This window comes from Harpia harpyja, chromosome 1 (genome assembly GCF_026419915.1).
Source record: "Harpia harpyja isolate bHarHar1 chromosome 1, bHarHar1 primary haplotype, whole genome shotgun sequence".
NCBI lineage: Eukaryota > Metazoa > Chordata > Aves > Accipitriformes > Accipitridae > Harpia > Harpia harpyja.
In genome coordinates, this window is record NC_068940.1 from 31,590,978 (window position 1) to 31,618,461 (window position 27,484).

Here is a 27,484-nt window from a genome sequence, read left to right on the forward strand (position 1 = left end):
CAGAAAATGTAGGATTTTCTTTCCTCCCCCCGATCGCTTTCCATTATCTTTTTTTGTTTTCTTCTTCTCTTTCTTCTTTCATTGATTATTCATTTGTTTCTCACTCCAGCGCAGAAGTTTGCAGCAAAATCTGGGCCACCCTGGGAGCAGGGCTGCCCGACCCAGTTGCAGCTCCTTCCCTCCAGTGGTGCAGGGCTCTGCTCCCCCCTGCCACAGTGTGGGCACCAGTGGGGTCCCGTCTCCAGCTCCAGGTGGACCAGGCAACTTGGAGGATGTAGGGATGGATGGAGTCCATTTGGCTGCAGGGCAGGTTGTGGTAGGCTTGTTTATGGCAAGGGTTTTAAAAGACCAGCTTGGGGAGAAAAAACATTTTAAGTGACACCCAGAGAAGACATTAAGCGACATCATGAGTGGGTTTGCAAGGGATATTTTCTTACTCTCTTGAGGTTGTTTCAAGTCTCCGTGTACCAGACCTGTTGTGAGAAGGGGAAATTTGCAGTGAGGAATCAGGCAATTGTCCTTATCTGGTCTGCACTGAATTCATCTTGTTGCTGACAAAGCTCAGCCTTCGCTGAGATGGCTCTGAAGGTCCTTTACCTCCAGCAGGCAGGGACGCTTCAGCCCGTGGTTCAAATAAATACTGCAGATCCCCCTATTTTTACTTGTTACTGTGACATTAATGGTCCTTTAAAAACCACAAACATGACCCAGTGTTGTGAAACTCCTCTGCTTTATACAGCAAAAAGGAACAGCACCTACCAGCTGAACCCTACCTTATAAGTATTCAAAATGCACTTTGTAGGAATGTGAGACAAAGCCAGACAGATGAATTATTTAATGCTTTTAAAGAATGCATCTTTTAGTTTCTCCTTGCGCTGGCCTACTTTATCGTATCAGTAAATTGATCTTCAGTAAATTAATTTCCTTCCTTTTGTTTGAGCAAGCAGTGGGCATTGCGGGCTGGTGGAAACCTTCTCCATCCGTGAGCAGATGCCAGGACACCTCTGTAGCTGCAGACTCAGGCGTCGAGTGTCAGAACAGAGTCGAGCTCCTGTCATTCATTTTGTGCCTTTAGATTTGCACTAGTACATCCAGTGTTTACAAAAAGCACAGAGTGGGCAGTTTTGATGGGAACAGCCCATGAATGATGGGGTGGTGTGGCACTTCTGAGGCTGCTTTTGGGACAGCCTATGGAAGTAGATGTCAATGAGACCTGGACGTGCACTGTAAGGGGGTTTTGAGAATCTCCCCTATTTCATGGTAAATAGAAGAGACTGAGAGAGCTGATATCAAAGCTGGGTGTCCCCCCCAGCTCCCAGCAGGATGGGGCTCGGTGTCCCTGCAGGGCTGGGACAGAGAGGCCAGCCTAGCTCCCTCCCCAGTGGCAGGGGCTCTGGCTTTATACTAAGGTACTAACAGTACCAAGATCACATCCCTTGGGCTGGATCAAACCCCTGCTGCATCCCATGCCTGGACACAGAAAAGCAGAGTAACAACCATCCGCTTCCCAGTGATGCTACAACAAATCTAAAAAGTCACCAGCCTTTCCAGGCAGTAAGGAGTTAATCTAGAGTCCCTGCCTAAGAAAGGAACATTAAATCCACCCAAAAACGTCCTACCCTGGCAAGGATGGGAAATGCAGGGCCACTCCTGTGTAAGCTTCTGTGGGTGCAAATGCAGAAGCAGAGCATCAGTGGAGTTTTCTCTGGGTTTGTGTTCAGCCTGTGCTCCTGCTCATCAGCCAGCCTGGTCACCTGTTATCACATTAATACGTTTTCCTGCTTATTTGCATGCTTGTTGAAAGCATGTTGCAGTAAGAGCTGACAGTTCCTTGGGGAAATAATGTCAGAGGCGAGCTGAGCCGCCAGCTCTGGGAGGGGAATTGGATTGGCACTGGGCAAACTGGGAACAGTCCAGTGGGTCCATCCACACATAACCCTTCCAGTTAATAAAACCAGGGACTTTACTTTCCCTTTTTAAGTGGTGTTGTAGCAGCAGCACAGTAAATACTCCTAGAGAAATACGTCCAAAAATGCTCTCTGGACTAGTTTGATGAAGTGTAAAAAATTCCTGCTCTGAAGACTGATGTTCTCTCTCTCTTTTTTATTTTTTATTTTTGTGTTATATAGTTTTCTATTAGTTTTCTCCTGCCTGGTGCTGTCTGTCTTTTCGACCATTGATGAGTACCAGAACAGCTCAGAAGGGGCCCTTTACATCCTGGTAAGTGGGGGGGATTGCAAATGAAGTCATCAGTGAGGCATCAAAACAAAGTCAAAAACACACAAAAAACCTGAGGTTGGGGGTTTTTAACTGGGGCAAGAATTTAAACCGTGGCTTGTGAGAAGGGGACCACTGGGACCTGCAGGTAAGAAGTAGGAAAAATGTGAAAAGGAGAAATCTGTATCAGGAATAAACAAAATATCTTTAAGGACCTTGTAAAAACCTTCTTTCTAAACTTTTTCTTTTTTTCTGCATTTATCTTCAATTGCAAAACGCAGTAGCAAGACTGATCCCAACCGAAAAGCAGTTTGATGTCCAACAGCTCCCAAGATTTAAAGCTGCGGATGCACTGCGTAGGGAGCAGCCCGCGTAGCTGCCTCCTCTCCCACACTATAATATCCCTGCAACTATTTGATCTGTCATCGAGCTGCAGAGTTTTGTTCCCTAAATAGCCTGGCATCCCTCGCACTGACAGTGTGGCTTCTGCCATCAAGAGCCAGCAGAGATCCTGCACGCACCGCCACGTCGCGGGGCTGCCGGATTCGCCCGTCTCCTTTCCTTTCCTCTTTCTTCCTCTTCCCCGGTCCCTGCCTTACATCGACATCAAAAGGCGCTGCAGACTAATTAGGGCTTTGTCAGGTTTGATAGATGAGAAAGCTGAGGCAAGTGCCGCTGCTAAAGAAATCAGAGGGAAGGGAGTGCACGCAGGGTGTTTGGGTGGCGATGCGAAGAGCTGCGATGCACAGCATCGGCGTGCTCCCTTGGCATCGAGGGGTAGAGGATCTCCACTGCCTCTGCACAAGATAGCCCAGCACACAGAGACAACCCAGTCCCATTTCCTGGGGAAAAAGCTCGTATCCCCTGAGAAGAGTCCTAGGATGGAGTAGCCAGTGATTCCCATCTCTGGTCTTCCCCCGAGCTGCTCAGCGTTAACCTAGCCAAGTCCTGGAGACTGATGGTGGGGAGATAAGCAGGTACTCGTCAGTCCTGTGACGGGGGACACAAACACAATACGAGAAGGGGTAAAACTCTAGTTCACAGGCTACGATGTGCAGTACATCTCGCCACCCCAGGGGAGGGTGAGGGAAAACACAACAGCAGAGATCTGACAGTCTCTCAAGCCTGGGCTCTCCATTAACAGTCCTGGTGCAGGCAGCTCTGTGATGTATTTTCTGAGGTGTACGGAGTCTCAGTTATGGGTTTGTATTTGATTCTGGAGCGTGCTCTCCATTACGCTTCTTTCTTGACTAATGGCATTGTCTCCCTTGCAGGAAATCGTCACCATCGTGGTGTTCGGGGTCGAATACTTTGTGAGGATCTGGGCGGCCGGCTGCTGCTGCCGGTACCGGGGCTGGAGGGGAAGGTTAAAATTTGCCCGCAAACCTTTCTGTGTCATCGGTAAGACCTGCCTCCCTGCTTGGGATTTCCCAAACCAAAGTGGCTATTGCAAGCGCTTGCTTGCACGATGCTCCGGCTTCTTGCGTGCATTTTGAGGGTTGATCCTCAGCTGCTTCACAGTCACTTTGAGAAGGGAAAGAGAGCAAAGGCAAAAGTCCTAAATCCATGGCTGTCGTTTTCCTCATTCTGCACGTGGCCGACCGTGTTTTCTGCGGACCTGGGAGCCGTCCCGTTGTCCTGGGTACCCCTGGCATCGCTGACAGCTGCCCACAGCCACAGAATGGGGATTTAGCCAGGAGAAGCTAAGCGTAGGAGCTGGGATCCTGCGATCCTGTGTCCAACCTTGACACCGAATTGCTCACAAGTCATTGAAACTCTCTGTGTCTCACTTTGCCTTTCCTGGTGCTGATGAGCTGCCTCACAAGGGAGTTATGAGACTTAATTAATTCTTGTTTGTAAAGTACTCGGCAGTCCTCTCGTGAAAGGGGCCATCTGTACGCTACAGTTATTTTTAACGGGGTAAGGAGTGGGCAGAGAGGCCGTGCCATTCGCTATAGAGCCTGCTTTCAAATGTCCAGGAGCTGGCAACGGTCATATGCAGGATTTTAGCTTATTCCACAGAAAAGCACTCCTATAAAATTTGCATGGAAAACCAGGGAAGAGGTTTTCAGGATCCTCAGATTTGGGATATATAGAGCAAGGCTGTTTTTTCTTGGCCTTTCTTTGTCCGTGAGCACCATAGGATTGCTATGGTGGAGCTCTGGGTTTTCATTCCTAATTTAGACAGGGGAATTCACGCCTCTGGACAGCACTGTGTAACAGGCAGCTGCAGCTGATCAAAAAAAGGCATGCATTTTGCAAGGATTTAATCCAGTTTAGCAGTGTTAACACTGAACCATATCAGAACTCAGGCTTTGCAGTATTTGACACGTTTCCTATAGGAAGGATGAGTCTGGAGAAGGATACTAGGATGTTTCCATAAGGTGTGTAGTGACTCCCTTCATCCAGGTTAAGATTTATGCTACATCCTTCCACACAAGATACGACTGATACAAGTTCCCTTTTGCACACAGCCTTCTGCTGCCAGCGGCGGTAGGAGTGCCATCCCATTTGGGAACGGTTCAGCAGCATTTCTCCAGCTTTCAATGCCCTCTGTTCGTGCAGACATCATGGTGCTGATTGCATCCATCGCTGTGCTGGCGGCGGGGTCCCAAGGGAACGTCTTTGCCACCTCAGCACTCAGGAGTTTGAGGTTCCTGCAGATCCTGCGCATGATCCGCATGGACCGGCGGGGCGGCACCTGGAAGCTCCTGGGCTCCGTGGTCTATGCACACAGTAAGGTGAGCAAGTCCCAAGCAAGGACATTGAGTTGCTCTTCACTTTCCCCCTACCAGAAACACTGCTTTGATTCAGTTCTCCACCCCAACCACCTCCCAGGCTTGGGGAGATTGGAAAGTCACCATAGAGTAACATGGGGAGCAATGCAAAATCAGAGACAAGGTCCGATGGAGCCCTCCAGCCAGTAGAGGAGAGAAACGAGGGATGTTCGGATGCTTGCAGGGAATATCTTGAACATCGTGACCACCTGCATGCTGACACAGCTCATTTCCAAGAGTTAGCAATTAGCCAGCAGCCTCGTTAAGCACAGGTGTTGTTGCGAGCTCTTTGTCTGGGATGCATGCTTCAAAGCGGACGCGTTTCTGAAAGCGCATCCTGCGAGCAGCAGCCTCTCGCAGACATGATTCTTGTGCCAGGTTCCTCCTCCCAACATGAGATCATGTACCAGTTGCAGAACTGCTCCCTGGTGTAAGGCACCTTGGCCTTTCTCTGGTTTGGGAAGAGTTTGTTGATCACTTTTTTTGTTTCTTGCTGCTGAATTATGAATTTAAATTTTCTGCCGTTTCCTGCACTTTTTCCATTGAAAAGCTTAGCCACCTTGTCCAGAACTATGTAAAAATCATAGGGAATTCGTGGGTGTCTTGTCCACCGTTGTATTAACTTCATCCAAAACCAATCACTCGCGTGAATTCTGAATTAAAACTTCCCTGAAATCAGGGGATGTTGTATCCAGATCCCAGCTTTGTAGCTCCTCCCCAGTTAGTGGAAGGGACCTGCCCTAAGCTGAGTCCCCAGGGATTTGGGGGTTCCCATTTCAGTTTTAACCCCACTTCCCTGTGTGAACTGGGGAAATACTTTTTTTTTATTATTATTATTTTTTAGTCTCAGTTCCACATCTTGAAATAATGGAGCTATTAACACTCCCTTTCCTTCTCCATTTGCCATATGTGTTTATTTGCCGTATGTGTTTAGATGATGGGGTCCTCAGGACAGGGATCACCCCATGTGCATTGCAGGGCCACCACCAGTACGTGGTCCCATCTCAAAAAGTGGCACTACTGATCTCCAACCGAAGCTGCAAAGACTAAACAAATACAGGGAAAGTTCAGATCCAACCTCAAGCAAGTAACTCGGCTTTTGGAGATGCACACCAGGATTGCAATTATTCTCTTCTGTCCCTTAATGATCTTGCAGGAGCTGATTACTGCCTGGTATATTGGCTTCCTGTGCCTCATTCTGGCCTCTTTCCTGGTATACTTGGCCGAGAAAGGAGAAAATGAGCACTTTGATACATATGCAGATGCACTCTGGTGGGGTCTGGTAAGTAATTTTCATAGAACAGCTGCTGGTTATTAAACTAAAATGTCCATTAACCCTCCATCTTCTATCATTTATGTGAGGAATCGACTTACGGAGTGCTTAGTTAACATTTTTATTAAATGGTTTCAGGCTACTCCACTTAGCTCTTTTTCTTAAAAAAAACCTCGTAGAAAATTTTGGTGAATCACATTTCTTGAATTAGCTGGAGCTGCAAGGAAACTGGGAACTCGTGCGCTCTCAATTGTGGGATTTAGCTCTGTCGCAACAGTAGAGGCAGGTCAAATAAAGACCCCACGCTACGGGGTGCTTTGATCATCATTTTGACAAGTATTGCCGTCCTTTAATTATTTATAATCGCACTTGGGCAACGTGCTGTTAAACACGCTGGAATAAATTTTATAAAATTAATAGGGTCTAAGTACCAGAGAGACTTCAGTGCTGAAAGCACTCCCCTTTCACATCTTTGCTGACAGAGGAGGAAAGGGCAATACTTTTAGTTTGCTCTGGGTGTGCATGTGCATGTGAATTATTGGATTACCCGCCCGACTAACAAAGAGAGAATTAATGATGTTCTAATCTTCTTGCGTTATTGTTCTTCTGCTCCGACACTGTGGTGCTGGTTTGGCCTTGATTACAAAGCATGTAATGAAAATCCCAGATCTGATCAAATCCCAATAACAGGCTTGGGGAGGAATCGGCTGATCAAGCAGCTCCTCTGTTCCAACAAAGGGAAAGAAGCAGTTAATTGCTTTTCAAGCCCCTTGGTTGTGACAGAAAAATAAAAACAAAGCCCAATTTGACATAACTAGAAAATAAACAATGAGGAAAAAGTGACAGCTCAGATTAGAGCTCAGTCTAGGGAGACCCTTGTGCGGATTTATCCCTCCTGCTTCCCAGGCTGCGTGAGCCTTTGGCAGAGGATCACCCCTGCCCCATTTCGGGACATGGAGGTGCACCAGGCTGTTTTGCCACTAAGAAGCTCCGAGTAAAATCTGAGCTTTATTAAAATAAACAGGTTTTGTCATTGTCCAGCTCATGGGTCCAGTACAGATGGTTGTTAAGAGATGGGCAAAATAAATCAAATTTCAGGTTCAGAAACTCATCCCTTGGTCCGATCTTAGTGGATCCAATCCTTGTAGTTGTCTATATAAATTACAAAAAATTTGTAAACCAACTTTACAGTCATTATGGAGAGAGCATTGCTTCAACTTTGTGTTTCAGTGAGGAATAGCCACGTAGATGCATTTCCTAACCGCTTTGTCAAAATGGCATCTAATTGATAGGGCTTTTAGTGGGTCCAATTAAACAGTGCTTTGGGATCGTACTTCCATTTGTGTAAAAGTGATTTTATTCCAAGTTGAATGCATGAGGTTTCCAAAGCCACATCAGCATGGTGTCGGTCAGCTCTGTCTGCGGAGGCTGTGGGATGGGGACAACTTTCCACTTGTCACAGGGACCGTTGGGGTCCATTGAGCAGAAGTCTCAGAGATGTTCCTAATCAGACCATCTCTCCCTGCCTTGCCCTGGCAATCCCAGGCTCTCCAAATCCTCTCGGAAGCCTTAGGGGATACCCAGTATTTCCCACTAGCGATGTCCGTGGACTGAAGTAGGAAAATGTGTCTTTTCCTGCAGTTTGGAGTTCAGGGGATTCTTTGGCTCCAACAAATCTCTCAGCTTCTTCCCCAAAAATGCATACAGCAGCTTGCCAGCACTCTTTTGGTGTACTGCAATAATACCGAGGAGGGAAAAAAACATCCCTAAATTAGATTGTACACAGCAGCCATAATTCATCCTGTTGGGCTAATACGCTGTTTTTAAATAGGAAGGGAGACTGCCTAATAGGCAGTGCTGGGAAGATTAGGAATAAACAGCATCAGGTCTGTATGCATGCAAATAGCCCTGCCTTCTTTCGTGAGATGTTGAAAGGGAGTTTGGGGGAACTGTGCCGGTTTGCTTCCCCTGCCGAAGGCACAACCCCATCTCCCGGGGGAGGCTCCGAGCTGCTGCAAGCTTCTGCACCAGATGGCAGCTCTCTCTGTGTCAGCCAAAGGCACGAAAACGCTCTCGACTGGCGTGAAAACTCAGCGTGCCAAGCAGGGAGGGCGGCAGCGGTGTCCTGGGCATCAGGGCATTGCTGCTTCCCACGGAGATGCTCATCCCGAGCAGCTGGGGTTCATCCCGGGTACCCGAGCTTCACCTTGACTTGGCCAGCTCAGGGCAAATGGTGACCCTCCATGTCCCACTCCGGTGTTGCGGGAGTTTCGGCCGGGTTGTTTTAATTTTTAGGCTGGCTGACCCAGGGCTGTGCGGTGTTCTCCTCCCTGCAGATTACTCTCACCACCATCGGCTACGGGGATAAGTACCCACAGACCTGGAACGGGCGGCTGCTGGCAGCTACGTTCACGCTCATCGGCGTCTCCTTCTTCGCTCTTCCTGCCGTAAGTGGGGGCTGCAGCGTTTTGCTGGGAGGAGAGACGAGCTCTTCTGTCCTTTGTCCCCGGCCCCCGGAGCTGGTGGCAACGCAACAGCTACGTCCAGCGGCGTGATGCACCCAGAGACCCCCCCGCTGCCGCTGCTCTGTGACTGTTGAGTCAAAAAGAAAAAAAAAGGGGGGAAAAGGGCACCCCTATCTGAATATCCACAGCTCAGACACAATGCTTATGAGCGAACAGGATGGAAACTCTAGATTTGGCACTGCACAAATGTTTATTGAAGTGAAAATGTTTTTTTCCTGCAAAAGGCTGTTCTGAGGGGTGATTATGCTATTTCAGCAAATTAGCCCTGTCCTTTTCGCAGTACATTTCAGTGTATTGCACGGATCTGATTTTCCCCTATGGGGATAATTTGCTGAATGCCAGCACAGTGTGGTTATTTTGTATTTTATCAGCCGGCTGGAGGTAGTTTGGGAAAAGCAGCAATTCCAGTGAGCGCCAGCAAAGTCTGCTGCCCCTTCACGGGGAGTGTGTCTGCCAGGGCTGCCTTGGATGGAGGCTTCTCGTTCCTTCCTCTGTATGTTTGAAGCAAAAAATGAGCCAGAACAAACCTTTGGAGGGAAAGTTGGCTGCAATTTTTAAGTGAAAGCTTAGCTAACGCCCTGCTAACTGCAAAATTTTGTTCTCTTGCCCAGGGCATCTTGGGTTCGGGGTTTGCTCTGAAGGTTCAAGAGCAGCATCGACAAAAACACTTCGAGAAGAGGCGGAACCCAGCAGCGGGCCTGATTCAGGTGAGGATCACATCCAAGGAACCTTGGGGTTACATCGTCCTGATTTTGGGGGGCTTAATAGACTTCTAGAAGTTGGGGAGGAGATGGGCAGGTGAAAAATGGGGCCGTGTGTGTAAGGTGCGAGACAGCAGCTGGTGACTGGTCGTGTCTGGGAATAAATGCCAGGAAATCAGCCATGGGAAAATAGCATATGTGGTAGGCAATCTGGGGGAGAAAAGGAACAAAATCCAGCCCAGCACACCAAGACAAATGCATTAGGACAGTCTGTTTTCACCAAACGTTTTTTTTTTTCCCCAAAGAGAATATTTATACTGATATAAAGTTACAATTGGGAGCATTTTCTTCACGATAACAGATGTCTGTGCAGAAGGTTGGCCTTGGTGTTTGTCTCAGAGATTTGAAATTAGTGTCACTTTACATTCCCCTGCTCCTCTCTCTCCTAATTTTTTAACTCCCTAATGGGCAACAACAACCATTTGATACCTGGCCTCAACCTGACAGCGAGTGCCTGGTACCCACAGCATCTTTAGCTGGGCTCACGTGGTCAGGAATATCATGGTCCCACCCCAAATACGTCATCTATCAAATCAAGCAAAAGGCAGAATGTCAGAACTGTCCCACAGAAAACAGAGGGAGGACTCGGTGTTGGCTGAGGTTTATAAAACCGAGGGTAGTGCTGGCCATGCCTGGGTCCACAATCCCACCGTGTCTCCTCCGCAGGCGGCTTGGAGATTTTATGCCACCAACCTGTCCCGGACGGACCTGCACTCCACCTGGCAGTACTACGAACGCACCGTCACCGTCCCCATGTACAGGTACCTCCTCCTCCACCGCCTTCCTCGTGATGCCACTGTCTCCATATTTCTTTTTGTTTTCTGGATATATAGTTTTGTTTATTTATTTACTACTTTTACATTGAAAAAGTTGATTTCCACAGCTCTTAAGGGCTGGTATATGCTTTTTTCTTTTGGAGTTTTTTTGCTTTGGTTTTTTTGTGTATTTCTTTTTGACTTGATTTTAATTTCCCTGTTTGTTTTTTTTTTTTTCTTTTTGTGTCTGTGTGTGTACACGCTCTTCTTTTCACCTTTATTTCTTCACGTTCGCTGCTAGTTGCATTGTGTTGTGACAGTTGCCGTGCCCAGGTGTGAAGACCTCCCTCCCGAGCTGTCCTGGATCGTAGGTAAATGCCGCCCTCGTCCTGTGTGCAGCTCCTCGTGCCCACTCAGGCTCTCCTTGCCACTCTAGCCGGTCTTTAATGATCCTTCTGCCTTTCAGCAAACTTCTCTCCCTCCCTTGACTGGCCCTGCACTCTCCCCAGGTGCATTTGCCCTGGGTCCCTCTTTCTTTTCCTTTTTTTTTTTTTTTTTTTTTCTCTCTAAGAGGAGGAAAACCAAATCAGGATTCAGTGAGCATTTTCCCATTTCTTGCATTTCATTTATCCATCACAATCTGTTGACGCAGATCACAGCGGAGCTGTGACAGATGATGCTGATAAAGAACCGCTGTGTTTTAGCAGCATCCGTCTGGCTTGCGTTAAGGAGAGGTAACTCGTCATCATACCCAGGCAGTTTTTTCACCTGAAACAGCACAGGTTAGAGCAGTCCTGTGGGAATTCACAGCCTCTTGGGATATGGAGCTTCATGGAGATGGGGACAGAGTCCCCTGCCATGCCTCGCTGCCCTCCGGGATGTGGGGAAGCACCGCATCCCCCGTGTTGTTCTCGGGGTTGGCGGCATCGAGGAGGAGACTTCCCCAGAAGCTAAAATGCAAAACATTGTCATTCATTTTCCACTCCACACTGCGCTGCATCCCGGGCAGGGCCGCGCATCCCTTTCTGGTGTGTTTTTTAGGGGCTAGTCAGATCTCTCTGAGTTTGTAGAGGAGTTGGACGTGTTCATTAGATATTCCCGTAGCTTTGCGGGGTTTTGTTGGGAGTGATGGGGCTCCCTGTGCTCCAACTCCCTGCTCTCAAGCAGGGCTGTGGTCCAGCACCAGGTATTGTGCCCCTGCAGGTGTGAATCCCTTTCTGTTTTCCCATGTTACTGGTGCCTTCTAGCCCTCAGGCAGACTATCTGGATATATTTCCTAGGGTAAGCATTAGCCTGTATTTGAAATGCAGCAGCCAGCCTGTTAATCCATCTTAAAAACCTGTTGGGTGTCATGTTGTGGTCAGTAAGTTTTCATTGGATTCATTCCCAGTGTGTGTCTGATCGGTTGCTTTTTCCCTAGACATTTATGAACCGACTTCAAGATTTTGCCTAAAAAACCCCCCAAACGCAACAACCCAACAAAACAGAACAAAACTGTTTTCCAATAGCACTAAACCCACCCATTGAAACTCTCCCTCCCAGTATTTGACCTTCTCGCTGTCCATTTGCAGCACTGGCTGAGATCAGCTACTGGGGAGGATGAGGACCGGAGCCTGGTCCGAAGTCCACTGCAAAACGCAGAAAGCCAGGGGCTGATTTCAGTGGACTTTGCCAGGTTTTCCTTTGAAAGACTGAACTTGCCACCCAGCCAGACATACAGTGACACCCTTTTGCATGAGGATGTACTGGGGTAATAACCTGCTACTTAATCTGCTTGTTAAAACCTGTATTTCCCCATGGGGCTAGTACGCAGGAAGAAAACTAAGGTAAAGAGCTCCAGAAGAGGCTAAATAAAAACTTTGGGGAAGAGAAAGAGCAAAAAATGTAGTATGGGAAAGAACCCAGCTATCTTGAGTAAAAAGCCAGGACGATGTTGCAGCGGGGTTGTAGCAGTTTTGCTGGCTGATGCTGCGGGTGCTGCTCCCAACGCCGGCCCCAGGCAGCAGCGTCACCCTGGGCTTCCCCAGGCACAGGTTTCTCTGCTCTCCCAGCTTCACCCTTAAATCCCAACTCCTGTCTGTGTGCAGGCAAAGCGAACATCACCTGGGAGAGCGAGCCGTGGGCGCACCGATGGATTCAGCTGTTAGTCAAATTGGATTTTTTTAACCAAGAAAGCAGTGAACTACTTTTGAATGTATTTTGCATGCAGTCAGCTAAATTAATTGGGAAAAAAAAAAAATTGAAAAAAAGAAAAAGGGGGTAACTGTATGTTCTGGCTGCAGCTTCCATCACTCGCACTGTCCATCTATCCTTGACTACCCACTTCACTAAGCCAGCTGGCAGGCGCTGGCAGCCCTGTGCTGGTGCAGCCTTAGCAGCACGTCGAGCCCAGCGCCGCATTAAGTCAATGGCTGCTGACATGCGGCTGCAGCGCACAGTGTGGTTAGGAAGTGGGTTGGAGGAACACAATATCCCCGTCTACCCTCCTGGGTGCCTGGGGGTGATCTGCAGTCACCGCTACCTTGGCATCTTTTCTGCTCAGCATTGGGCTGCTTATTCCTCATAGCGGGAGCCCTGGGACTTGAGCTTACCTGTCTTCCCAAGGCATCTCTGAAAAGACTGGCTGCTTGATATGAGAAAAATTGTTACACATGCCTTGGAGGAGCTCACGTGTCTCCAGAACATCACTCACATCACTGCAGTAGACCTAGTCTCACTCGTTTGGGGAAAATATGGTGGCCTCTGAGAGAATCTGAGATTTCATCTTTAAATTCAAAATGTGGTAGAACCAAATCTAAAATACGCACAAGGCTCCTGTACGTGCAGGTATGGTTTGGGCTTGTAATGCACGTGTAGCTTGGTGCGCCCAGAGATCGTAACCTGGATTTGCTGAAAAAAAATAATTAATCTGCTCTTTATTGTCACTCGTGAGAACAGGGCCTTGATCTCAACTACATTCATGTATTGGCCTTCACTAAAAAAACCCCACCAGCACATCACGCCCAAGTCAGCAGCCCAGCCCGAGGAGTCCCTGGCTGATGGGACCGAAGGCTGTGGATGTCTTGCGAAAGGTTTCTTGGAGGCCCCCATATTTTCCCTGCTCTTTGGTGCCCATTTGCTTTCGGAGCAAGGTGCCAGCTGCCTGTCCCCGAGGGTGATGCGGGTGTGCGGTGGTTTCTGAGCCGGCTGCAGCGGGAGTCAGCTCAGCCCACGCTCCCGTGCTCACCTGTAAGCCTGGTCATGGTGCACTGGGTACACTTCGTTCATGTGCTAATTTTCTTTATTCTGTTTCTTTTTCCCTTTCCTCCACCCCACCTTCCCCCCTGCCCTGTTTTTCTTTCTCTTATCCCTTTGGTTTTCTTTGGTGAAAACACTTGAAAAGCACGCAAACGCAAACGTACGGTGCGTCCAGGTATGAAGTGCATGTGACTCTGAAACTGTGTGTCATGTCACTCTTTGTTCTTCGTTTGGGACTGTAACATGCAAAGCCTTTAATTAAAAAAAAAAAAAAAAAAAAAGAAACCTCCGAAGATCAGTTTTTTCAAAGGAATGAGTGAAAGCCCAAACCAGACTCCCCATCCTGCTGCCTACAGACTAACTCCATGCACCTCCATGTACATTTTAGCTATTGGTACACACAAGTGTTGGGAAACTGTCTGCCAAAATGACAATTTAAGGAAGGAGAATGGGAGAGCACTTGATAAGCTTGCTTTTTTAAGGATGATTTCTCGATGGTCTTACCAACCTCCTCCAATTCATACAATGCTTAACAAGAAAACTTCCCCGTTCATACTTCCATTTTCCCTCTGCCATCACTCCTGCGTGTTCCCCTTTCTCCAGCCCTCTTTTTCCCATCCTTCATGGTGTCATTTATCCCACTTCATGCTGTAGGAGCTGTGCCCACCAGGTAATGCTACATTTGCTGAATTTTCTGGTGTGGTGGCACAGAATGAAATCACAGTAGCAGCAGTGTCTGCTTTTGAGGGCAATGTCTGGAGGAGAGATCGATCTGGGATGCTAAACTGAAATAATCATTCATTTCTCCTAGTAATCCAGTCTGATTTTTGGGAAAGGGATGTCCCATCTCAGCAGGACTTTTCCATTTCACTTTTTGCTTCCAAGACTGACCTAGAGCCAAGCAGTTATTAGCCCCAGTTATTCAATCTGGGACTTAACCTTTCGGCATCAATCCAAATGCGAAGACCTGTATATGGCTGTGTAAGATTTATGATAAATAACATTATCTCAGGTTCTGCAGAAAAGAGTAGATTTTCAAATCGCAGGCATATTTTATATGAGGTGGGTATCTGAAGGTGTAGTCAAGTCAATATTTTAAGATGGAGAATAAATGGCTTGCATTTCAAGACTGTGGGCCAAGCTCTGTTCTCAGAGCAGTTTCAATCCTCGCTAGATGCATTAATGCTGTTAGAGCTGATGTGATTTAGTGCCTGATTTCCAAACCTGGTTCCAGTTTTCACAGATGCAAGTTTTACAGCCTTAGTAAATCACACTTACTGCTTTGTGTGGTTAATTTACAGCAAATTGCATCAATGAATTGCAAGTATAATATTATGAATGCATTTTCCTGTTGTGCTGAACAACAGCCTGTTTTGAGAATCAGACTTTTTTCTACTGCTGGGAGTAAAATAAGAACGTGCCACTTCCATTTCTTATGTTAAAATAATTTATAAGTTTCATAAATATTCTCAGTTATGAAAAATAGCTTAGGCTGGAGACATAAAGTCATGGTTAGGGTAAAAATTGGCTCCTCATAGGAACCCCAGCACAGCATGGAGACTCATTTAAGTCCCCATCCCATTCCAGCATCCATCTCCTTGTCACCCTCTTCCTAATTGTTCATACTAGGGCTGTTCAAAAAAATCATCACCGTCTCTGTGTGTGTGCGTGTCGTGGTGTGTGCGCGGTTTCGTGTACGCTCCCACCCACTGTTGTGTGCTGCTGCCCTCCTCGTGTTGTGGGGTTTTGATGACGTCCTGGCTGGAGGCATGATATCCCAACCGTCCCCAGATGCTTGAATGTTATCTGTGCTAGCAGGAATAGCAAATTTACCTTCCCTTTGGATGGGGGGAGCCGGCACCTGGAGTTAGTGTGGTGTTTCTCTGTGCTGTACTGGGAGGGGTGATGGGAAGCAGCTGTAGGTACGGCTGGGTCCCCTGCAGCAGCCGGCGGCTTGGAATTGTTGCTGTGGTGGGTAGCATGAGCTGTGTGTGTTCCCATGGCGTGCGGATCTTCTCACCTAGCTCCCCTTTAACCAAAACATGCTTCCCTTGCTAACAAGTGACACACGGACCAGGAGGAGAGAGAGAAAACATGAGACGCCCCAGCCGGAGGTCCTTTTTCCATGTCTCCGGAGGACACAGTGGCACCTGTGTCCCCTGTCCCCGGGGCACACACAGCAGTGCAGGGTGCCCTCCATCCAGCATTTTATAGGAAAGCTCAGTTAAAGCGCTATGCAGAGCCCTGCCTTTCTTTCAGCTTCTGGTGAAATGGGGAACAGCTACTGCAATGCACTAAGCTGCTCTTGTAATGGCAGGTTAGGTTGGGCATTCAATTCAGATTAAAGTTCAGGTCAAGTACATGGATGAGTTTGCACCCATTTTTTATAATCATTGTTTCAGTAAAACGTCATTTTTTTTCCACCACACGTGTACCAGGCCCATCACCCTACCACAGAAACGGTGCCTTTCTGTGTTTGCCTGTGTGGCTTTACCTTTGCCTAGAAGCCTCTGTGGTGGCCCAAGAGATTGCCACCTTCAGCACAGTGTAAACCTTGTGTTATGGGCTAATATGAAGGAAAGAGCTCCTTTGTGGATCCTGAATCCTTCAATCTAGCGAGCTAATAAGCTCTTCAGCTCCGAGACTTGCATCGGTGGGAGCCCTGGATTTGTGATCCCAGCTGGAGAAAATGAGGCTGTTGTCCTATGTTCTGCTGGGTATGGACCTCCCTGTGAAACTAACTCCCCAAAGAACGGTTGTGCATCCTGCATTAACTGCTAAGTACGCTTTGTGCTTGATTTTATGCACCACCTTCTCCCATCTTGGAAAAAAACTGCAAACCCTACGGTGGGTTTGAAGGGAGGTGATAGCCCAGCACTCATGCACTGCTCCACTGCACCAAGGTCAGCTTCTTCCTGACGTCTCGAGTGAAGAGGATCATTAATTCATCAGATCAGGATGTGCTCTTCTCTGGATGGAAGTGAACAGAGCTGGGCTGGGGAGCCGAGCCAAAATTTTCAGGCCTATTTTTATTCTTTTCTCCGTACTTAAGATTGGAAAATTTTCTGATTGCCTTAATCTTGCGAACACCAAATCTGCTCTGCTGAACAACTGTGGTTTTGAGGATGAGTCTTGTGCGTGCAGAGAAGAGGCTTTTCCAGTTAGATTTTTTTTTTCAGTCAGAGGAAAACTGAAACTATTAGTCTCATAATAGCTGAAAAAATACGGGCATAAATATCTCTGCCTTAATTTTACAGTAAGCAACAGCCCTATTTCTTACAGCACCTCAGCTGAGATCAGTCTGTTAGGGGAGTGCAAGCACTTGCACCCCGTTTCTTCTAGTCCTTGCAGTTTTGGGACAGTTTGAGTAGGTCCTTCTTGCTTTCGCTGAAACCTACGTGGCTCATTTTCCAGCAAAGCCATAAGTATATGCGCTCTTGGGGATGTGGCTGGGCTGTGGCCCCAACCGCAGCGATGCGGGCAGCTGCAGGCAGCCGGTTCCCAACCCACCAGCAGCCCCTTGTCCTCCTCTTCATCCCTGCGATGATGCATCCTCTTGCTCGCTTGTCGCAAACGCCACCGGAGGCGGCTGCTGTGCTGACTTCGCATCCTCTGGGCATAGCGATGGCATGTGGCACTTCAACAGTTTGACAAGGGCACGCTGGTGGCCCGGAAAGGATTTTGCAGCAAGCTATGTGATGAGCCCCGTTGGCCTTGACCCCGAACTTGAGTCCCCAAGTACACGCTTAAGTAGATGCTGCTCTTCCCAACCGTGTGCAGCGTTCTCCGTCCTCCCCCCAACACCTCCAGCTCGCATCTCTCTTGGTTGAGAACCTGACTGTGAATATCAATGTTAAATATTTATGGAGCAAGTCCCAGGGTCTGAGGGAAGAAACCAAAAGTGGATGTGGGAGTTAATTCAATGGCTTTCAGCACAAAAGCAGGATAAGGCAACAGAGTGTTTGTTCGTTGGTGTTTTTTAATTATCAGCTAGGATTCCTATTGTCAGGTTCTTTTCCTGAGAAAGGAAGGAAACCCATGGTTCCTAGAAGGCAATGATACGTGGTTTTGCCTCATTTTGGGGCAAAACCTGACACGGACAGCAGGGAATTGGTTAAACTTGACTCTGGCGCACACTGCTGTTCCTCCTGGGATGCTCCCAACCTCAGGTCCCCGTTTTCTCTGCCCTATAAGCTGTTCCCTGCCGTGCCTCCCCACATTCCCAAGAGCAAACAGGGCTGAGTTTTCCAATTTGCCTCGGAAACTGGAGCTTCTCTCCACTTAATACACAGCCGAAGTGCTGATCTCCAAACAAAGCAATGCCAACAGCTAGACTACAGGTAGTGAAACAGCTCGCCTGCCAAAACACTGCCGTACTGCTCAGAATCCCTGGCAGCCACTTGTTTTTTGGGAGGTTCAAAATCCGGTGGTGCAGACAAGTTTCTCTCTCTCTCTTGCTGTCACTCTCTCTTCCCCCACCGCTCTGCCTTCGGACGCTGTTGGAAGTAGCACCCAAAGCCCTCTCCATCCTTCCTGAGCTGTCCCCCAGTTGCAGTGAGTGGCACAAATCTGGTTCTAGTTGAAAGGATGGGGCAGCAGGGGAAGTTTCCATGACAGGAGGCTCTGAAATCAGCTCTGCCTGAATATTAATGGTCTTTATTTTCTCCCTCTAGACTCATCCCTCCTCTGAACCAGCTGGAGCTCCTGAGGAACCTGAAGAGCAAATCAGGACTGACATTCAGGTTAGCAGCAGAGTTAAGAGAGTCTGGAAAATTTGCAACCTTTTTATTTTTTTTCTTTGTTTTTTTTTTTTCTCTTTTCTTTTTTTCCTTCCTGCCTTTTGCATATGGACAGCCTTGAAGATGTGCGAGGTTTTTGCAGCTGGTCCCCCATGGGTCATTCAGTGACCTCCTCCCTATGCCTCTCCCATGCTGTACGTGAATTTCTTCAGCCTAACTTGGCTCTGGAGTAATGTTACAATGCTTGGCTGAAAATACAAAGTCGTATTTTCAAAGGGTCTGATCAAGGTAGTGTTCCCAGTTTTCCTCTGACCTTTCTGCTCTTCACCACCCTCAGAGGAGACTCAGGCTCACGATGTGTTAGTTAATTCCCCATTCCCTCCAGCCTTCCTTCACCTCCCCTGAGAGCAGGCAAGGTTGTAGCGGTGAGAAATTTTTGCAAAATTTGCTGTGGCAAGGTATACATGATTGCCTCAGAACGCCAGCAGTCCTGCAGCTTAAACCTATGCTCAGGACGGGTTATTCCTGTTTTTTTTCACCCTGTTTGGTGAATAGGGAATGTGCAGAGCCCAGGAGGGATGGAGAGGTGCTGGCCGTGCCGGTGGGCATCGGGGCCAGCCGGGGGTGTGTGGGAATTGACCTGCCCTGGGCTGTGTGTCTCTGCAGAGACTAGAGATCTGTAGACTCATGGGTCGGACTGCAAACTTTAAAACATGAGTATTTGAGCTAGTGACTGAGGCTGGGCTTCCAAGCTTGTCTGAGCAAGGAGCAGAGAGTGGAGGGATATTTTTTTTAGTCTCTCCAGGCTGCTGCCTTCAGCCTAAGGGGAGAAGGGTCGGGGTCTGTGCAGATCTCAGTGGTCACTGCTGGGCAGAGGCAGGGCCAGGGCTGGTACAGCATCACGCTCGGAGGGAATCGAGCTCCTCCTGCCCAGGTCTTCTCGCAGTCCAGTTTGTCCCTTAGGCTGTCTGGTGTTAGGGAAGGCAGACCCTCAGCTGCTGAGAAATACAGTCTGCTCCCTCTCTTGTGGGGCCACAGGGGCAAGGCTGCTTCGGGACCCCACATTAAATGCGATTTCCCAGTGTGAAGAAGCTGTGAATCAGAGCAGTTGAAGGCAGAGCAGGTTTTCCTTATTGCTGGAGGGAAATACCACCAAGATGCCCGGTCAGTGAAGGTGAGATTTTTTTTTTTCAGCGTGGCCTTAGCTTGGCTTGCAGTGTTATGCCTACACTTCTACAGGTGTTCAGCTCGCTTTGTCCTCAACGTCAATGATTTTTCAGGGCAATCGAGTGCTTTGGGATCTGAGTAGGAAACCACATACAAAAACTGTGGCGTCCCACTCCCTCCACGTAGCCTTTGCTAACTACTTTGGCAAAGTAGCTGCCATAGGCTTTGAAGGCAGAAACCCCAACTGGGGTGTCAAGATGTCAGGGCAGGGGTCCGTGCTCCTTCCCACCAATGTCCCCCTTCCAACACCACCCGTTAGCACTGCGGCGTGAAGCCATCCATCAAGAGATCTGACATTAGCTCTGTCCCGATGGCCAGGAAGGAAAAGCAAATGCACCAGGGTCACGGGAGCCTTGCAAATCCTTCCCTATGTGCAGAAACAGCTCAGGGCGGTGCATTTCCAAACGAAGGGGGCCGCTCTCTGAGCCCACAGAAGTCCTCCTGTGCTCACACAAATCACACGACCGTCAGGTGTCTCAGTCATGCGTAGGCACAAGGATGGGTTGGGATAAACTCTTCAACCCTGTGCGTTGTATGTGTCTTCTCTGAGGTTGTGTGAGTCTCCAGTGATCTTCTGTCCGGGCCAGAAGCTCCAGGAATTAAGTGCTCCTTTCCCTCTCTTCTGTCCACAACTTCAACTTAGTTGTATTGTTTGGTATTGTCCTTTTGTTATGTTTTAACAGTGAAGCAGCAACATCTTTTGCCACCTGACACCATGCTAATGTACTATTGCTTCTGTTTAAAGGAAAGAGCAGCAGCCCGAACCATCGCCAAGGTCTGTATCACTGCCAACACGCCATTCCCATGCATTACCTGTAGATTTCTATGTACGTGTGTGTGTGTGTGTACCATGTCGTGGCGCCATTGAGGGAAGCATTCTAGGTATTAACGTGCTTTTTCTGTGCTGTGGCAGTCCAATGTATCTACGTGTATGCTGGACCTTAAATCATATCTTCCTTCCAGTCTGCCTCGGGCTGTAGCTGCGAGGATAGCGAGGCTGTGGGGGCTAGAGAGAGTGGTGGGCAGCACGGGCAGAGCTGGCAGACACTTATCTGGGGTGATGGCAGGGCTTTGATTTATGCTGCTTTTTTTTCCTTTTGTTGCTGGAGTCGTAGCTGAAACAGTATAACGCAGGCTCAGTGGGTGCCGACGGGTAGGTGATGCTTTGCCTATGTCTCCATCACCCAATGCCATGCCAGGCGGACATGACTTGGGAACACGAAGCCATCACCGTGTCACCGAATTAGCAACTTCTCCTGAGCTCCTCTCGCTGCAGGGCACTGCACGGGGCTGCGTGGACCTGCTGCTCCATGGGACGCAGGAGGGCTCTCTGACACGGCACGACGTTGCATGGCAGAGACACCCTTTCTCCACCCCATTCCCTTTGGCCTCACAACCTCTGGATGAAGCAAGTCCCTGCTCCGTCTTCCCTCCACGCCTCGAGTCCACCGTGCAGAGCGTGCTCAGCTGGGCGCCCTCTGAGACGTGGCGAGCACCTTCCAAGGCCAGCTCTAAGTCTCACCTACGGGAGAGCTGTTCTCTATTCACATGTCCCAGGGAGAGCAACAGGGCTGGTATTTGGGATACTTTTCATCCCCTTAGAAGTATTTAGTTCTGGGATGTTTTGTCCTATATTTTCCCAGTTCTTTTAAGAAGTAATTCTGGGACTGAATCTCTCTTTTTTTTTTTTTTTTTTTTCTTGTCTTGGGAGGCAAGAGACAGAACTGATGATCTGTGGAGATCATCTGCTTGGCTTTCAGATCTTCCATCCCATATCTTAGAACGTAGCTTACAGCCTAAATATTGTAAACACTGAAAATGTTTTTCAGAAGTATAACTAGAGCCTGGCATTTTGCAGATGTAACTTTCTGCTGTGCCTTTTATCTTATAAGAGGCCAGAAACTAATTTTTCCATGGCATAAAATCCAACCAAAGATATCTGGGTAGATATGGTGCTGACTAGATGGAGGAAAATTTCATCCTTCCCTCCTTTCCTCCCCCCCTTTTTTCTTTCATTTGAACTTTTCTTTGCAAGCAGAACCTCCGTAGCACTCCATCCACTTGCCTGCCAAATAATCCAAATCACCAAGATCATGTTTCAACTATCCAGATTTTTTTTTTTTTCCCCTACTTGGGGTCTCAGCCTGTGTAGCTAGAGCAAAGGCAGCCTCCATCCAGCTTTATGAAAGCAGGGAGCATTACGTGGGAGGTGCTCTCTGGGACCAGACCAAAGCTGAGATCTTGGCCACCCGCCCGTGGCATCAGGAGGGTCAGGATTTCATTCCAGGGGCCTGGCTGCTCCCCTGCCCTGTCTCAGCCAGCGACATACTTTGGATGCGTCAAAGGGTAAATTCATATTTCTCACAGGCATATGACTGTGCAATGAGATGAAATCTTTTTTCAACCCAATCAGCTCCATAGCCGAGGCAATCTGAGGACCGACGGTCCCTTGTAGGGTCACACCAGCCAGCATCCCTGCAATTGCAGGCACTAGTCTTATTTCTTATTTTTGAATCTCAGTCCTGTCCTGCAGGGTTCATTTTCGCCAGTTAAAACACTAGGTTGGATATATTTCTTCATAGAGGTTGCAGGTTTTTCCCTGTTCATTTTCTACATCGCTTTCTTAATCTTATGTCACAGAAAGAAGTATTTTTCAGAGTATTTTTTACTATACATAGCTCCTTCATCAGGGTCATTTCCAAATTCTGCTTTCCTGCTCCTGCAGCGTATCTGCCTCTTGTGACACTGATGGGTTTTGTTGCCTTCTGTTGTGAGATGCCAAACCTGAACCCAGGAGCGCTTAAGCTGAGGTTCTGCAGCTGTCGTGTACATGGCATTAGAGTACTTGCCATATTGTTCAGTTCAGCTGCCACAGCAGAACCAAAGCTCTTTCCTTCTGTGTTTTGTTAGGGCAATATCAATTCTACCTGCTCCCTCTGCCCTTTTCGGTCTGATAATGTCTCAGACCTCAGGAAGGAATTTCACACAGTGGTCCCTGTATTTAGGGGGCCCCACATCACCTGTTTTTCCAAATAAAGGTTTCTGGATCTTTTACATTCACATCCCAAATCTTCCACCCACTTTCATTTCCAACAACCTCCCAGTGATGCTCAGTGTGTCATCCTGCCCTTAGAAAAGAAAACTCATCCTGTTTCTCAGCCCACCCGACAGTTAATCATCCAGCCATGGTCTGTCGCTGATGACTGTTTTACTTAGGAAACTCCTCGGGACGAATCTTCTCTCATAGCAGATCCCAGCACCACACTTTTTTTGCTTCAGCTGGTAAAGGATTTGCCACTTTCCATTTCCATCGATGTAAGGAAACATACGGCCTCTCATCCGGAGATAGCTGGATCTTCCTCCCATACATCTGTAGTTATGCGTAGGGAGTGGCTGATTTCCTATATCCCTCTTTCCATAACTGATACACCACAAAGTCCTTACAGCAAAGAGAACAGAGACAGCTTTTTCGCTATTTTGCACCTTAATATATTTTAAGTTAGAGAAGGGATGCTGGCACGGCTCATGGGACCGTGCCGTGCAAGGCAAGCATTGCCTCACAAGGTCGGGGAGCATCCCAAATGCCCTGCCAGCGCACGGGGCAGCTCTCGGGGTCTTTGCCCATGCACCGGCGGCAATGCTGCCCTCCGACTCTGGTGCTGCTGTAACCGTCCTGATTTCTGCCCAGACAGCACTCAGAGAGCTGCTGCCCAGGGTGGGGGGGATGCGGGGAGGCGATGGGGTTAGCGTGGCGGAGGCTCGGGGTCACCTGGACTTATTCGGGTGGCTTTAGATTTGGTCTTGGCGTAAAAAGGGGACAGCCGATCTGAGAGACAGGTTACGTCCTTTCTCTATCGTTTCCGTTTTGTTTTCCACCGCGAGCTTGTCTGCTTCTGTCTATGACCGAGTGCCGGGAAAGCTATGTGCTGACCTGCTCGGGGTGACAGGAGCTCACCCCTCCCCAGTGACATGGAGCCCAGGCTGTGATGAGCAGAAAAGATGCTGGCCTTTTTCTACATGCTGCCTCTTCCCCCTTTTTTATTTTCCTCCCTTTTTAAAAAAACTGCTTACCGAGCCACCTCTGTCGCCCATCGCTTTGGGTGCTGTGTCCACCCTCCCATCTGCCTTGGCCGGGAGAAGTGGTCCCTTGCCCTTCCCCGGGCTGGCTGCTGCTGCAGGAGCCGTTAGTGCCGATCACGTCTCCGAGACCGCGCTGTTTTCGTGCAGGGTCCAAATATGAGTCCTCTCTGCCTCATAACCCCAGGGAAGGAGGGCTGCTCTGTGGCGGGGCTTTTCTCACCCCTCCTGCTGCAGAAAGCCAGCAAATCAGAGTGATAACGGGGTTTGATTACTCCCATGTTAATCAGGCTGGAAATTCACTGTGGCATCTTGTCTCTGTTTATTTTGTCTTCTGATTGTAATGTCAAAAAGACAAACATATGGTTAGCCAGGACTACGAGGCTCCGATATGAAATGTGTGCTTCGGATGCTTTTTAACAGATGGTTTGATAAACATCTGAAGGCATCCGTGACCACATTTCTTCCTCTTGTTTTTTTCAAAATATGATTGGGTGAAAAACTAAAAATTAATGAACCATATGATCATAATGATACATTAATATCAGAGAAAAAGAAACAGAAGGATTCCAGGGAACTGGGAAACTAAAACTCAGATTACTTTGTCCAGCATGAGTTCAGTCCTGTAGGTGATGAGAGGAACCCCTTTGGAAGGTTGTCCTTAGCTGTGGTTTGTTCTTGACCCTAATGAACTCAGCAAGACCTTGGCCATTATATTGAGTGAATGCTGGACTGGGCCACCTTGTAATGTGTATGTATATCTGTGCGTGTATCTATATATCCATGTATGTATATGTCTGTCTGAGATACACACAACGTTAATATCTCTGTTCAGGGGTGTGATTAAGGCTGTTGTACGCACTGGAGGATGCCTTTGGTTGACTCAGTGGGCCACTGCTCATCCAGCCTAGGGTGTCTGAGGTGTCACTAACCACTACTGCCCGTGGAAACTGGTGTCAATCACAGGAGCCCGATGGGCCATGTTAGCCTTGGTTGGCGTTTGACCTTCTAACCGATTAAACTGGTGTCAGAGACTCATGCTGGGACTGACAGTAATCTGGAAATAATCAGTTGCCTTTAGGGGAGCGGATTATTTGCACAGAAGGGACTGCATCTTTCGGTAGGGACTGCAAAGGAGACTAAGAGGAGAGTAACCCACGTGTCTCCCTGAGGCTCTGCATGCTGAATATCCCACTCCCACGTCGCGATGCTCAGACCCCAGCTCCAGAACAGCCCCACCGGTAGCACCACCGGTCCCCGGGGCTCCCTGGGGATGCGGGGTCCCATTGCGGGTACCTAAGGAGTCCCCAGGACGCAGAGAGTGGTGTGGGCTGAGCTTGCACGGGATGCCACGAAGCAGAACGAATTCCTGCAAATTCCTTCTGTGTGTGCCCGTGAGTTCTTCCAATTGCTGAGTTCAAGTGTAAAACGAGATTGGGGTTTTATGCCCTTCGGCCTTTTCAGTCTGTCCGTGAACTCAGCAAGTGATGCCCGCTGGTGGCCAGGTGGGATGATGGGGACCACGTCGTTACCCTTCCGCAGGTAGAGGGCTGCTCCATGGCGTGGAGAACCCTGGTCGTGGTGGCGATCTCCTGGCAGGGCAATGCCTGAGCAGTGATTTGGGATGGGCTCCCGGGAGCTGTGGTGGTGCCTCAGCAAAGCCAGTAACTCCCCAGAAGTGGTAGGGCCCGTCTAAAAAGCGTTACGAAAAACACATGCGTGAACACAGATGTTCAAATCCCTTCCCATAACGGAGTGCACCACACCCTGTTTTTATCTATTTGTATTTTTTTAAATGCCAGGCTTAATATAATGCTATTTCCTGTATGACAAGTGCAAATAATTCACAGATCAACTAGCTCTCTTTGTGAGGGTGTTTTTTTGGAAAGAAAAAGGAGAAATTTGAACCTTTTGGATGTTGTTGGACAAAACGAGTTAAAGTTTTGGCTCTCCATGGCTTAGAGAATTAAAAAAATTGTCTTTTTTGTCTGTTTGGAGGAAGGAGAGAGTACTTTGTGTTTCCAATGCAGATGAAAAAAGTCTTCCTGCAGGACTCAGTCAATTGTAGATGAACTGATGCCACCAATTCAATGCAGAATTTGTCATTATAATGTCTAATAATGACATTATTAATATGTCTAATAATGACATTTATTGACCACAGTGAGACAAATTTCAGAAACCCTCTTGATTTTTTATTTTTTTTTCACTTAACACTCAAACAGAAAAATCCTGTCATGAACCCGGCCCTCAAAACACCTGTCTTTTAAACCTAGAGTCAGTAATCAAAAGTTTCCTGTCTGGCATTTGCTTCCAGGTCTAATTTTTACTCTCCCCTCATTTCCAGTAAAAGCAAACCGTGCAGAGAGTCACTATGCGGATGCTGCTCAGGAAACTCTAGGTACCACGGGAAATGCGTCGCACGAAACTAATCAAAAGCTGCACGGCTCATTCTCCCTCTACCCTGCTACCACCCGTTCTGATCACTTCTCTGCTTAATAGAGGTACTAGATGAGTAAAAGAAGGTGAAAGAGCCTCCCCATTGCCCGCTCAGAAATTAGAGGTTTCCTTGTCTGCTAATCGTGCGGAACACGTGAATCAAGGAGACGAGGATGGGGAATTTGGTCTGGGCTAGCAAGCCAGTGTCTGCTCAGCAATGAAGGAGGCCAGGAACTGAAGTTTAACAAATGATGGAAAATTAAAAAAAACCACCAAATTTTTTTTAAAAAATGACGCCTTCCTCCCTATCGCTCCATCCCTCCTCAAGGTCCAGGGAACACTTGCAAATTGAATTGCACTGTAACAGCAATATCGAGTTAGTAGCACGAGAAATACCAGCCTCCTACCTCTGCTCAATCACCGTTTCTTTGGCTCTCTCAACACTACAAATTGACCTTTCCTAGTCTTGTGGCCTTTGGAAGCCACAGCTTGCCTATCTAGCACCTCTACTACGCAGCTAGAGAAGGACTAATCTCAGCCTGTCCCACCAGACGTAGGGGATACGGGTTCCCCTTAGCGTTGACATTGGCATTGTGAATGGTTCTGTTTCTAGATCCCATGGGGAACAGATAGCTAGAGCAGAGGGATTCGTACGAGCAGTGTTTTCATCTTTTTCATCAAGCTGACAATTGTTAGGCAGCTTCAGAGAATTCCCAGTGAGCATCCCTTAGCGCACCCATCTGATGGCCATAAGGGTACACAGAAACATATATCTTATTTTACTACTGCATAAATATGTCTACTCCCATGCCTGCACTGGAAGAGTCTCTTCCCCCGCCCCAGACACTGCTTCTCAGCAGCAAACGTGCACCTTCTTGAATTACCAATGCCCAGAGTTTGCATGCTGTGAATGCTGGCAGGTGAACCCCATCAGCTCTTCCCCCCGCAGCCAGGCAGGTGGAAAGCCCAGGAGTGGCAGGGCACTGAGTGATGCCGCATGTTTGTGAAATCGGATTTTTGCATGCTCTTTTTTGGAGTCCGTTTTAATTCTCAAAATCACCAGTCGCTGTCTCCCTCAGAAAGCCAACAAACTACAGTTTTAAAAGTATAAAAGTATATGTATCTCTGATTTTCTCCATTAATTGTTCCAACTTGTATCTTTTCTTTTCTTGCTATTTTTTTCCCTGCTGGCTATTTTTATTATCTGTCAGTCTAGAGGCTAGGACTCACGCCTGAGACTTGCGTGTACCAGAAGCGCAGCAGTAGCATGGTAAATCCCATCTCTGAATGGGTAACAAAGAGGAAGGGGGCATGATCTACGTTTCATAATAAGCAGTTCTCCACGGTGGGAAATCCCTCGTACCTGGAGAAATAGCCTGAATCTTTGAGTTAGCCTCCTGCTATGTGTTTTGACGGTACTGTGGCCTTCCTTGAAGTTTATCCTTGAAAGGACTGCT

General features: G+C 48.1%; 1 protein-coding gene across 13 annotated transcripts in view; it reads left to right on the forward strand.

Moving 5' to 3' along the window:
- KCNQ2 (potassium voltage-gated channel subfamily Q member 2) overlaps positions 1-27,484 on the forward strand; it is a 78,143-nt gene that overhangs the window by 22,768 nt on the left and 27,891 nt on the right. For 4 of the 13 annotated variants that reach the window (XM_052785410.1, XM_052785466.1, XM_052785435.1 and 1 more), the window contains exons 2-11: positions 2,130-2,220; positions 3,492-3,618; positions 4,783-4,958; positions 6,151-6,276; positions 8,604-8,714; positions 9,404-9,499; positions 10,220-10,314; positions 13,691-13,720; positions 18,219-18,287; positions 20,257-20,286. In XM_052785410.1, the coding sequence (XP_052641370.1) occupies positions 2,130-2,220; positions 3,492-3,618; positions 4,783-4,958; positions 6,151-6,276; positions 8,604-8,714; positions 9,404-9,499; positions 10,220-10,314; positions 13,691-13,720; positions 18,219-18,287; positions 20,257-20,286 (951 nt within the window). Of the gene's footprint in view, positions 1-2,129; positions 2,221-3,491; positions 3,619-4,782; positions 4,959-6,150; positions 6,277-8,603; positions 8,715-9,403; positions 9,500-10,219; positions 10,315-10,609; positions 10,680-13,690; positions 13,721-18,218; positions 18,289-20,256; positions 20,287-25,935; positions 25,990-27,484 lie in introns of those variants that run through there. The other 9 variants (XM_052785419.1, XM_052785474.1, XM_052785458.1 and 6 more) reach the window with 6 other exon arrangements.